Source organism: Tetrahymena thermophila, assembly GCF_000189635.1.
Source record: "Tetrahymena thermophila SB210 genomic scaffold scf_8254010, whole genome shotgun sequence".
Taxonomy (NCBI): Eukaryota; Ciliophora; class Oligohymenophorea; order Hymenostomatida; family Tetrahymenidae; genus Tetrahymena; species Tetrahymena thermophila.
The window spans coordinates 441,495-454,396 of NW_002476013.1; the positions used below are offsets into that span (position 1 = coordinate 441,495).

Here is a 12,902-nt window from a genome sequence, read left to right on the forward strand (position 1 = left end):
AGAATTTATTTAAGATATAATTTTATTTATTAATTTTCTTTTAAAATTATTTATTTATTAAAAATAAATTTTCATTAATATATAAATTTTACTTTTAATCCTATAAAAAATATTAAAATTATTTTATATTCATATGTATGACTCAGTAATAATTAGAGTAATCAAACTAGTCCATCCATTGAATGGATGATTTCCAGCTCCTTTACCATCAAGCTTTTAGTTAAAGTGCTCAAAGAAGTATCCTCTTGTTTCAAATTCTCCACATACTGTTTATATAACATTTTATCTTAATGTTTCGTAAAACTCTTATACGATATCAGAGCTATCCCAGTAGTAAAGCTTCATGCTTCTTAAAATCATGTACTACATGTTAATCCAAATAGGTCCTCTCCAATAATTGGATGATTTTCCAAAGTATTCATCTTTTTCACTTAAACTTCTGATGCCATAAGGAGTCCACAAAGTATCTTAGTTCATCATGGCCAAGATTTGTTTTTCTAAAATTTTAGTATCATTGACTAAACCTAGCATCAATGGAAGGAAGTTAGGATATCCTAAATGAGTAGATAAATGGTATTAAGTGAAATTTTATCCATGCTTGTTTACTGTAGTATTGTAAAGCATATCATAATAAATTGAGTCTTCTTTGTTTAAAAGGACTTCATTGATAGAATTTTTAATCTTTTCTGCTGTTTCAGTGTAAGTGGAATTGTTAGTTAAGATGGCAAGTGATTAACTAAAAAAGTAAGCCCATGCGCTGGCATCAATATTATATTTAGAAACATATAATTTTTCATCGAAATTTTCAACTCTTGGCCAGTCATCCATACCAGATCCCAAGTTGTAGGTTTCCTTTGGACCCCACCACTTAAAAAGTAATAAATCCGAAGAAGTAGAATTTGTGTCTTGTTGCACACTTTGAATATTCATCCACCAGCCAAACCATAATTCAATTTTAGGAATGAGTTTTTGAATGTATTCTTCTTAACCTTCCTACTTCTATATGTAAAGCAAATTAAACAAGAAAGAAGGAGGGTTTCCATCTTTATTATCTTCATACAATCCTGGGATGTAGGAGCGGTCTTCTGGTCCTCTAGGTTACTCTCTAGGAATCCAGCCTGAAGATGAAATAGTATTAAACCACTTTTCAATATCTTATTTGCAAAAATCTAGGTCCCATTGACAAGAGAGCATCTAATGGAATCCATCATCCCACAGGAATGGACGAGGGAAGCCTAAACGTGAAGGAGTTGTACTAAATAAAGGTAAATATTCCTAACAAATTTCCTCATCCTAAGCACATAAAAGATTTCCATAAGTGTATTGTATACCTCCCATTAAGTTGTAAAAGCTTTGAGTAGCACAAGTCATCTCACTTTTACTTATAGTTCTTTGTTATGCTAATTGAGAGTAAGATCTTTTTTAATTTACTTAGATAAGATATCTAATCAACTAAAATTAATTCTAACTTTAAAGCTACTTAACTAGGTTTGTAGAAGTTTAATTTTCAACATTAAATGCTGCATTGAAATTCTTTTAAACATATGGATCTAATGCGTTGGTTATCTATTGATCATCTATATAAATATAATGTGCATTAACATTAGGTGTATAGTAAACTTATATTTCAGCTCCGACATTAAGCTTAGTGGCTGTCTTAACAAAAATTATGGTGGAATTGTTTTCAACTGAATTGTTAAAATTGTATTTAATTTTTTTAAGTAAACTTTCAACATCCCAATTGTCTTTCTCATCTGAAGCAATACCTCTAAATGAGATTTTTTCAGCTAAATTTTTGCCAATAATTGTTATTTTATGCTACAAACAGCTAGAAACAATAACTATTTCGTTCTAAGTAATATTTTTGATTAGCAACGATCTAGTGGCAGTTGAGTTGTTTGTTCCATTTTAAGGTTGTTCAAAATTCTCAAAAGCAATAGCGTAAATAAAACCAACTTCTAAGTGCTTATTTTTTAATGATTTAGATTTAGATGTGATATTTCTTGTTGTATCAATCCAATCAGTAGGATTTAATCTGATATAATTTTGTAGCATCTATAAGTCGCCAAGCAAAGGATCATAAACCTCTTATGAAGCATAATTCCCTACACCAGTATTAACTCTGTAGTTGTAAATGATCTTGTCACTACGTCTTTTAGGGAATTAATATCTTAGGGTCAAGCTAGCCTCGTGATTGCGGAAGTATGCCTGACTAACAACAAGTGGGTTATTTGTGCTTTAACTAATAGCATGGATTAATTAAGGTTTGTATAAACCCCATCTATAAGGATCTGTCTCATTATATCCTTAATAGCTATAGCAGATAGCACCTGCTAACAACAAAAATCCTAATATTGTTATTTTAAGCATTTGAAAATCAATTTTTGTTATTAAACAGCAATTATTTATATTTAATTATTAATTAATTAAATCTTTTGACTATCAATCAAATCCTCTTTATTTTCTATTAACATTATTGTTAATAATTGAAGAAATCTAGAGAATCTATTCAGGTTTGATTATTTAAAACCCAAAATAATTAAATATCTAACTCAATAACACGAATTATTTGCTTCTCATTTAAGATCAAATTTATTTGTGGAATATATTTTAATAAACAAAATAACTTAAAAGTTTAAATTAGTAACCTAGTCTAAATTTTTTTGACAGTGTTAGGATGAATGAACATAAGGTTCAGTTGTTAAAATCATGCTAGTTAATATTTTCAGCTTATATTATAGTAAATTTTGCATACTTTCTATTTGTTAAGAGATTAGTTAAAGTTTGGAGTAACTACCCTGACCTGATCAAAAAATGAGATAAAATTAAAGTTTTAATATAAAATTCTTTCTTAAAATCAAGTAAACATCTACCTACATAATTTTAGATTAGAGTGTAATATAAAATATATCAAATTGTTTATTAAGATTAGAAATAATGCTTAAAAAAATACTATACTTTTGAAAAATAATAATGGCAAAAATAAAAAAAAAGCTAAATGAAGCACTTACAAAAAGTTAATTTGATGATTAAATTTTACAATACTTAAATTGGTTTCGTAAATAAAATTAATTGTAGTGGCTATTAAATATTTGATTCTATAAAAGATTATAAATTTAAATCGACTCATTAACACAAAATCTAGAGACTAAATTTTCCTCATAAATAATATTTACGTCTAAAATTTCTGATTTATTTTTTAATTTTCCCAACAAAGTAACAAAGTGCTAATAGCTTAATATGAAGCTAACAAATGAAATTAAACCAAAATACAAGATTTTCTTTTTATTCTCCCATGTCAAAGTGATTAATAATTTTTTGAGCATGAATCTGAAATAATTTGTTTTAATTTCTCAATGTATTTTAATGAAAATCCAAAAATAGGAGGAAAAAGTTATCCAATAAAATTAAGATGATTAGATATCTAAGTATAATAATTTAATATCAAGAAATAAATGAAAATTTAACCAAAAAAAATATTTTTAATCTATTAATTTCTATTTTTTTATTTAAATTTTTCAATATTATTAATTCATCAAATTATATTCTAAACAAACAAAAAATATTTTTATTTATGAAATAATATTTTATTTATAAGATTTTTGGAGTCAAATTGCTGATATTAAGATAATAAACAATACAATTTGCATAATGAATTAATGTAGCTAATCTTCATCAAGTTATTTAAAATATATATTCTTTTTTGACAAAATTTTATCTTTTATTTAAATGTTTTATTTTATATTATCAAAAATTTGACAAATAAACATCTACACAAAGTACGTAAAAAGTTTTTTTTTGTTATTTTTTGAGGTTTTTAATAATAGGTTTTTTTTACTGAGAAAAAAATAGATTTTTTTAATTAGAGTTTGATAAAATTATATTTTTTATAAACTTATTTATTGGTTTTATATGAAACAAATAAATTGATAAAAATGTTAGAAGAAATAAATATACATTTATTAATTTTCTTCATCAAATTTATGAACAATAAAATATATTATAAATGAAATTATTATAAATTAAGGTAGAACAAATTGAATAATGAAATTGATTAATAAAATACTGATGAAATTAATTTTTAGTCGTTCTATATTTATTTAACATTTTTTAAAGTTTAGTGTATTTATCAATTAATTTGGGGTTATCTTCTAATAATAAAATTGCTTGTTATTAAAATACAGTTTTAATTAATTAATTTATACAATTTAATTAATTTTTTAACAAATTATCAATTATTCTATCAATAGCGCATTTTTTTATTAGTGCTATAATATTAACAAAGGAAATAAACAATAATATTCAAAGGTAGAAAATGAACTCAAGTGGAAATGGATAATTGAAATCAAGCTCTATTAATAAAACAAAAGGTTCGAATGAAGTTAAGATTCTAGCTGCATTTAAGCAACAAATTATTGTTGGTAAACAATCAAATAAAGTTTAAGTTTAAATCCTTCTTTCTATCTTAATAGAATGAATGATAATATTTTTTAAAAACAAACAATGGCAGCTATATTCAAATTATAATCCTTTAATAAATGAAAAGATTCTGAAAAGGGTCCAATTAAAACAATTTAATAGGCTATTGATGAATCTCTTCCTGGTTGTGTTATTAAGATTGCGCCAGGTCTTTATTAAGAATGCTTAAAAATAACGTAAATAAATTATGAATTTACAGCATATGAGCAGATTATGCTTTTAAATTTACCTTAGAATTTAAAAAAAGAATGCAAAATAAATAACTAAAAATACTCTTTTAAGAAAATTTTTTTATCAAATATATATTTAGAAAACCTTAGTTGAGATTGGAAGCAAAAGATAAAAGCGGAGATGTAGTCATTTTAGGGAATAAAGGTCCAGTTATATTATTAAATGTGTAAAAAAGTGAGAAATGTCATTTAGTTGGCTTAAAAATAGCCCACACAGGATAAGTAGAAGAGTAAATAGCTTTAATTTATATTGTTTAGCATAAATACTAATAGCTTTTTTGCATTAATTTATTTTGATGTTCATTTTTATTGCTATAATGTTACATATATTTTATTATTAACTTCCATGTTTAAGTGAAAAGGATGAAGGATATAAAAAGAGTCATTTTACTAAGAATTTGAATGTAAACAACTAAGAAATTATAGAAAGAGATATAAATTAAGATATAATTACCTATGTTTCACCTCCAGAAAAAGAACTTTGTGATGTATACAATATAAATTAGTATGTTCATAGTATTGTGACTGTGTATTCAGGCAAAATGTTCATTGAAGACTCACTTCTCTCTTTAAAGTAATTATAATTTGTATTTTATGTAATTTAAATAAAACATAAAAATATTTAATCTTAAAAGTTTTATTGCATATACGTTTAAGCAGATTCTACCTGCTATTTTAGTTTCAGAAAATGGAGAACTGATATTAAATAGAACTGAAGTTAAAGGGCATAAAAACTAAGACACAATAGGTAAGTATTACTAATTAATTTTGAATAGTTCTAATTAAATTATATTAGGTGTATTAATCCAAAATGGAGATGCCTTGATTAAAGATAGTAAAATCCATAACCACAAAAGTGGAGGTATTTATATAAAATCAAAACCAACTAATCACGTTAAAATAGTAAACACTAAAATTGTTTAAAATGAAATAATTGGTGTGCTGTGTTAAGGGATAGACTCTCAAGTCTTATTGGAAGGCAATAAAATCGAAAAAATTGGTGGTCCAGGAATTAGAATAGGTATATCAAATAAATCATGCATCATCAGAAATGAAATTAGGCTAAATAGACCTGGAATTGAAGTCATTAGCGGTGATCCATACATTTATGAAAATAAAATAGATAAAAATATTTCTTCTGGTATTGTTACAGTTGCTTATTCAGACTACAGGTAAAATAATAAATAAATGGATAATTTAATCAAGAATATATAAAAAATACTATAAGAAATATAATTAGTGCAAATTAACTCCTAAAAGAATAGATTAATTAAAGTATCATTCAAGCAAATAAATTGATTTTAATTAGTTAGCATTTATAAGGAGTAGATTTATTTAAAAAAGTAAGAAAACAAGTATTAAAATTACAAATAAATTAATATAGAAATAAATAATTTTTAAAAATAAAATAGTGTTTGTAAGAAATTGTTTAGCAGTTAATATGAATCTTAAATTTAAAATAATTTTTTAATAAAAATTTCTAATTTAGAAGTTTAAAATATAAAACAAAAATTCTTATTAAATGAACATAATTAACTTAAATGAAATATAAATAGATGCGATGGAAGGATAAAAAGTAATATTAGTATTTCAGGCAACAGAGACTTTGGAATTGTATGCAGTGGTATTAAAAATCACACAAAAATAGAGTCTAATCCATGCATTAGCTACAATAAAAAGAGTGGTATAAGAGCAGAAGATAACTCAGAAATATATATTTTTAAAAATAAGATATCTAGAAATATGGGATAAGTATGATTAAATATAAATTAAAATTAAATATTTTAATTCAGAAAATTTATTTATTTATTAAATGTTAGGGTGTTTTAGTTGTTGAAACTGCAAGTGCAGTAGTAGAGAAAAATGAAATTTATGAAAATATGAAAGCAAATATTGCTTTAGGAGGCGGTAATTCAGTGAATACGTTAATTGTTGAAAATAAAATATTCGGAGGAAGATGTGAAGGTATATTTATAATAGATGGTGAAAATGCTTGGATATTAAGAAACCACATTTATGAAAATAATGATGGCATCATCTCTGTAACATCTATACCTCTAATTTAAAGCAATGAAATATACAGAAATAAAAGTCATGGTAAAATTAATTAAAAATTATTTATTATTTTTTCCTAAATTATTCTTTTAATAAAATAATCATTTACCAATCTAATTTGTTTGCAAACCTAAGTTAAAATAAATATAAAAACTACTTGTGTTTAAAAACTGTTCTAATGTGTGCATATTTAATTTCTAATATCAAGCAAAACTAATTTTATTAGAATATTTTTTATTTTAGTAATTTATAGAAACTTTGAAAAAAAATAATGAAAATTTTTTATTGAAAAGTTTTAAATTTAATAAAGAGAATTTAAAAATGATATTAATTAAATCTTATAAATAAATAAATGATAAATAATTTAATTTAATAAAACCAAAATTCTAGGAATTATGATGGTTAAAGATAGCAGAGTGAATTTCTTAAATAATAAAGTATATGAAAATGATTCTGGTGTAGGGATTTTTGTAAGAGATAAATGTTAAGGGACAATTAAAGATAATGAAGTAGATTCTTAATTATATTTATTTTATTTATTAATAATTTTTATTTTTTAAAAGACATACAACAATAAAGTTGATATTTTAGTTGAAAATAGAATTAAATCACTTGCAAATGTTAGAAAAGAAAATAAATTTTCAGGGTTAGTTAGAATTCCACAAAACTACGATTTCTCTTATATGTTAGAATCAAATAGTAATTTTTGCCAAATATTTTGATTAATTTTAAATATTTTTAACTCAATTTTCTGTTTATACTCTCTATACCTATCTATCTATTTATACATTTGTTATCTTTATTTTCATTTAATTTATAAAATAAAAAAACTTGTTTTAAGATATTTACTTTTTATTAGATTTCTCTATCTTTATATTCTGCAACAAACAAATTTATTTATGGTAAAAAACTTACAAAAAAAATTAAATTTGTCTTGAAAAAGATATATTTATATTAATTTATAAATAAAAGAATATTTTACCTCTAAAATAAATACTCAAATCAGTCAGGTTTATAGAAGTTTAAGTATAATCAAAAATATTCTTAGTTTTTAATGTTTTTTTGTATTTTGAATTTAAATTATTGATTTATTCATTTATTTGTTTGTTTATTTATTTACAATTTCTTTCATTTTGTTTTTAATTTTTATCTATCTATCTATATAAGTAAGTAAGTAGATTAAATAAATATTATTACTATAATTTTTATTTAAAACTATTAAGATAAATATTCATAAATGTTTTCAATTGGATTAATTAGTTCATTTTTATTTTTGTTAGTAAATTAAATAAATGTATTTCCAATTATATTTATTTTAAAACAAATATGACATTCATAAATTTTTTTATTTAGATTAATTCAAAAATAGTTTTTTTTCAATTTAGATCATTTCATTTTAAAATATTTATTTCTAAAAATACTTAAAAAAATTCAAGATCATTAAAATAAAAGATATCTTAAACTATTTACAGTAGTGTGATATAGATTTAAATTTTTAAAATAAATTTTTTAATAAAACCAGCAACTTTTAATGATTAGTTTTTCACAAATAAAGCTAACTTACTTAACTACTAACTAACTCAACTAACTTTGTATTTTCTACAGGCTTCATATATTTCACTTTGTTAATTATAAAAGTGATCTTCAATAAAATCAGCATTTGATTATAACATTTCAGCAAGCTCTTCTCCATTATAAAGTAGTTCTAAATAATTGCAGTTATACTTTGGTTTTGTAGGTATCAGCCAATAAAATTGATCCTAACCAAAAACTAATTACAACTAATTGAAAAACGAATAAGGTCTTCCAAATTTTTCTTTATAAGATTCAACGGTTGTTTAGTTTGTTTTTAAGCAGTCATATTAATCAGATAAGAATTCATTTATTAAAAATATAAATAAGGCACTCAAGACAATAAACAAGATAGCCTATAGTTTTAATAAATTTCAATTAGAAATATTTTTTTAATTTATTCAAATTGATAAATTTATCAAAATTATTATAACACTTAATATTTATTTTAATTTGCATTCAAAAAATCAATAAATAATGTTGCAGAAAATTATTATTTTACTACCATATTTAGAAATAAAAAATATTTAGTCAAATAATTTATGTTTATAAATTTCTTTTAAATATTTTACTTTTTTAAAATTAAATGGTTTACAAAAAACTCTAATTTATTTTTAAAAATGAATATGGCTTTTAAATAAAAATTATTGCAAAAATTAATTGCTTCTTATCTAATTGATTTATTTTTTATCTTCTCTAAAACTTATTATTAATTCTTATCAAGGTAAGGTATTTATTTTTGTTAAAAGTTAATATATTTATTTCACTCTACTCCATTAAAAATATTTATTTCATTTAGATAGAAGATTTAGAATTATTTAAATTAAATAAGTTTTAACATATTTATTTAGCAAAGCCTTAATACAAGTTTAAAAAAATTAGTAGAATTATTTTATATTTGAATCAATAAATAATGTTTATAAAAAATTGAATTACCACTAAGTGCTTCCATGTCATTCCTATAAAGAGCATAAATAACTTTGGTGTATTTTAATATAACAGAACTGCACTAAAAACTAAATATATAATAAGTAGTATGCAGTAGATCTCACAGTGAACTAAGAATAGTATGAAATACTTTTAGTTTTTTAATCCAACGCAATTATTGATCCATGTGCAGTGATGATCCATACGAAAAACACATTTTTAACATGTTTTGCAATGATGAGCTCTTTATGGCTTCCATTTTTTATCTGGGCATTTCTAACAATAAATAATTTAATTTTCTTCTAATAATTCACTAGGTGGCTTTAAATTCCTTTTATTTAATGAATTCAAATTAAATTAAAAACACTTTAAATGAAATTAGTGATATGTCTTTAATGATGCCACAATTAATCTTTCTTTTCATTTAAACTTTGCATATTAATAAAGTTAGTTTTTTGCATTTTGTCCTACATAAATTATCTTTAATTGAATAATATTTATTTACTTTAAAAAACCTGGATCGCTCAAAGATGCTTTAAAATAGCTAATTATTGCAAGGAAAAAAAAAGTTTGATAGAGGATGAAGAGACATGTACCAGTATTATCTAGCTCAATACCCCTTATCATTAAATAAAATTTCCTATCTTCTTTAAACCATCTACGCAAGAATAGCGAATATACTATGTAATTTGAGAGTAGCAAAAGGACAATTGTTACGACTTATAATGTTCTACCTAATAATATGTCGCATTTCGATACTTATTTATTATTTCCTTAATTGCTATTTTTAGTTTCTTCATTATCATCATCATCTGAAGAGCTGATATCTTCATAACTTTCGCTTTCCTTCATGACAAGAATTTAATATATTTTTTATTTGCTAAATTTAAAAACTATTAAATAACCAAAATAAATAATTAAGAATAATATTTTTAAGAAATACATTCTTAAATTTTCTTAAAATTAAATAAGTAAAAAAATGAATGACTCGAATATATAACTAAGTATAATTTAAATCTAATAATAATCAAAAAATCTTAAAAATGGATAAATATCTTAAGAACTTAAATAAACTACTTTATTTATAATAACAAAATATATTTTAAATAGAATTAAGTTTATACTGCTTGCTTATTTTATGATGCATAATATTTTCTAACAATTGAAATGCAGTGACGAAATAAGAATTATTTATTTATTGATTTATTGATTTATTGATTGAAGAGGATGAGAAAGTGTGTGAAAGAATGAAGAAATATTAAAACTAAAGAAAGGAAAATATATATATATAATAGAAGGTATTGAATTATTAGTATATATTTATAATACGTTATTATTAATATTCATAAAACGGGGATAATATATATGGATGGATGGTTATTTATTTAACATATATTCATATTTAATTTCCCCTCAACAATCATTCTTTTGCTCAATCGTTCGTTTGTTCGTTGATATATTTTCAAGCTTTTCAATCACAAACCTGCACCGAATGAAAGTTGTTTGTTATTATTTAGTAAGTAAGTAAGCAAGCTATTACATGCTTGTGACTCTGAAGTGAATATGAACTCAATTTGCTATGCTTTTTAATTTAAATGGTTCTTATAAATATTATGTAACTTGTTTAAGCTTCAAGTCCTGGCTAGTTGATTTTGCTATTCATTCAGAGTTTAGCATGGAAGGTGCTAATAATTATTTATCTCATTGAGGGAGATTATTTCTTCTTTGACACTCCTTAAGGACGTCCAAGTAAGGTTGGCACATGGCTATTTCAGATTAGCTCTTCAAGCACTGTTTAATTAAAAAAGAGTTTAGTATTTAAATATTAGAAATAAAATAAATAATTGGATTTAATAATAAATAAATCAAAGAGTATTACAGTTGAGAAATTGCCCATTTCATCACCGCAAATTTGTTGTCTTTGTTGGTATTATTCAGGAGCTTATTATTATTGTTATTAGGGTTGGCTGTGAGAACCTATTTAACATAATAAAATTAGTTAGAAACTATTTATTTTATATATATTTTATTTGTTTTAAAAGCATCTACTAAATTGCTCTTTCTGCTTGAGCCACAACATTTTTCTTGCACTTTAATTAGTTTTTTAATAATCAACGAAATTTAGTGATGCATTTAGAACAAAATGAGAAAAATCATATATTTAATAACTTACCAGAACCAGTAATGGATCTGATAGCTTGGTGAGCAACTTCAGAACCAGCACCGAAAGCCATACCTTGCATGACCATACCACCAAGACCAGAGAACATACCACCGGAAGATTGAGTTTATTATTGAGGAGGAGCTTGTTAGACGGGAGCGGGTCTTTAAGCAGTAGCAGTGTTTCTGGGAGGAGGAGAGGAAGTTCTTCCACCGAAACCACCGGAGCTTGCTGTAGTTTAAAAAATATTTTTAGACTTCAAATTTTTTATGAATTAAGTAAAATAAATTACATCTTCTAGGCATTTTTTTTAGAGTTATTTTGATTTTTTGGTTGTTTGCTTTTGTTACTTTTTTTTGTGAATTATTATTTATATTAAAATCAAAAGGAATTTTCGGAGTATTTATAACAAATAATTCAGGAAGATTCTATTACACAATGATAGCAAGCAGTAAAATTTTTTATCAAATTCGCTTGTTTTTAGTGTGATTTATTAAATAGTCAATCATTTTAAATGCTACCAAATTATTGTATGCATTCATTCATATCAATTAATTAATCAATACTCCACCAAGTGACCTAACTAAACTCGTAAAAAACTTAATCATATTAATTTTTTTCTAATTTCTTTCGATTCTATTTTCAAATGTGAAAAGTGCTAAGCAATTTCCATTTATATATTCAACTCTTTTTTACAAATCAAAAACCAAGTTTGAAGCATGTTTAGATATCTTTTACTTTTTGCTTCTTTATTATCTCTTAAGTAATTACATTAATACTAATTTTACAATATTCCATCACTTTTACTCACATAATCTTCTTAAGCATATACCAAAGCAACCAATTTCTAAAAGAAATTTCTTAAACTACTGACTTCTTATGTGTTAATATATGCTGCAATTAGCGCTGCCCACCAAAAAAAACAAAAATTCAAAGTTATTTGTCCTCCTAACAGTAACTAATTAATAGTTTATTTTTAGATGAAAAATTTCTTAAACTCAATACTTCACAATCATACAAGAAACGGTTATTACATCTTATTATTTTGGCAAAGCATTTTTGATAATGCTTCATGTTTATGGGTATTAAACAGTTTCTCGAGTAAGTGAGATGATTATTCTTTTGAATTTCCATCGTTTCTAGAAAAATCTACATTGTCTATTTTAAGAATATTTTAACAAGTAATCATTTAATACAAATTATCAGCTAAAAAATATTCTAAATTTCCAAAAAATGTTCGAATCTATTTGATAAGATAAAATAGATGTATGTGATCTTAATTAAATTCATTTTTTTACAGAGCTTCTTTTAATATTGCCTACCTACACTTATGTTGTTATTGTAAGCTTTTTCCAAGATAAGATAAACAAATTAAAAATATAATTTTAAATGTATTTGATTAGTTTTTATATTTATTTAAATCTTAAAAAAACTTAAATATATCATTTTTATTTATAAATTACTTTTTAAAATTCTAT

The 12,902-nt window shown here is 23.3% G+C and overlaps 5 protein-coding genes across 5 annotated transcripts; 1 reads left to right on the top strand and 4 right to left on the bottom strand. All coding sequences in view use genetic code 6, as the record gives it.

Annotated features, from left to right (window-relative positions):
• Positions 1-129: 129 nt before the first annotated feature.
• On the bottom strand, positions 130-2,370 carry TTHERM_00329690 (mannosyl-oligosaccharide glucosidase; the record flags this gene model as incomplete). Its single annotated transcript, XM_001026534.3, has 1 exon — positions 130-2,370. One exon carries the CDS (start codon positions 2,368-2,370, stop codon positions 130-132), a length of 2,241 nt encoding a protein of 746 aa, XP_001026534.1.
• A 1,945-nt stretch (positions 2,371-4,315) lies between these two features.
• TTHERM_00329700 (periplasmic copper-binding protein NosD) lies at positions 4,316-7,486 on the top strand (the record flags this gene model as incomplete). The annotated part of the gene is made up of 10 exons (XM_001026535.2): positions 4,316-4,421; positions 4,547-4,655; positions 4,790-4,939; positions 5,065-5,283; positions 5,345-5,457; positions 5,506-5,881; positions 6,266-6,461; positions 6,530-6,806; positions 7,155-7,273; positions 7,328-7,486. 10 exons carry the CDS (start codon positions 4,316-4,318, stop codon positions 7,484-7,486), a joined length of 1,824 nt encoding a protein of 607 aa, XP_001026535.2.
• An 858-nt stretch (positions 7,487-8,344) lies between these two features.
• TTHERM_00329710 (DHHC zinc finger protein) lies at positions 8,345-10,115 on the bottom strand (the record flags this gene model as incomplete). The annotated part of the gene is made up of 3 exons (XM_001026536.1): positions 8,345-8,692; positions 9,273-9,594; positions 9,769-10,115. The coding sequence occupies 3 exons, from the start codon at positions 10,113-10,115 to the stop codon at positions 8,345-8,347; spliced, it is 1,017 nt and encodes a 338-aa protein (XP_001026536.1).
• An 849-nt stretch (positions 10,116-10,964) lies between these two features.
• TTHERM_00329720 (clusterin protein) lies at positions 10,965-11,804 on the bottom strand (the record flags this gene model as incomplete). The annotated part of the gene is made up of 4 exons (XM_001026537.2): positions 11,717-11,804; positions 11,437-11,655; positions 11,143-11,240; positions 10,965-11,054 (listed from the first exon to the last, which is right to left on the bottom strand). Exons 1-4 carry the CDS (start codon positions 11,727-11,729, stop codon positions 10,965-10,967), a joined length of 420 nt encoding a protein of 139 aa, XP_001026537.2. The 5' UTR covers positions 11,730-11,804.
• Positions 11,805-12,436: 632 nt separating this feature from the next.
• On the bottom strand, positions 12,437-12,613 carry TTHERM_000329729 (CHCH domain protein; the record flags this gene model as incomplete). The annotated part of the gene is made up of 1 exon (XM_012800690.1): positions 12,437-12,613. One exon carries the CDS (start codon positions 12,611-12,613, stop codon positions 12,437-12,439), a length of 177 nt encoding a protein of 58 aa, XP_012656144.1.
• Between the last annotated feature and the right edge of the window lie 289 nt (positions 12,614-12,902).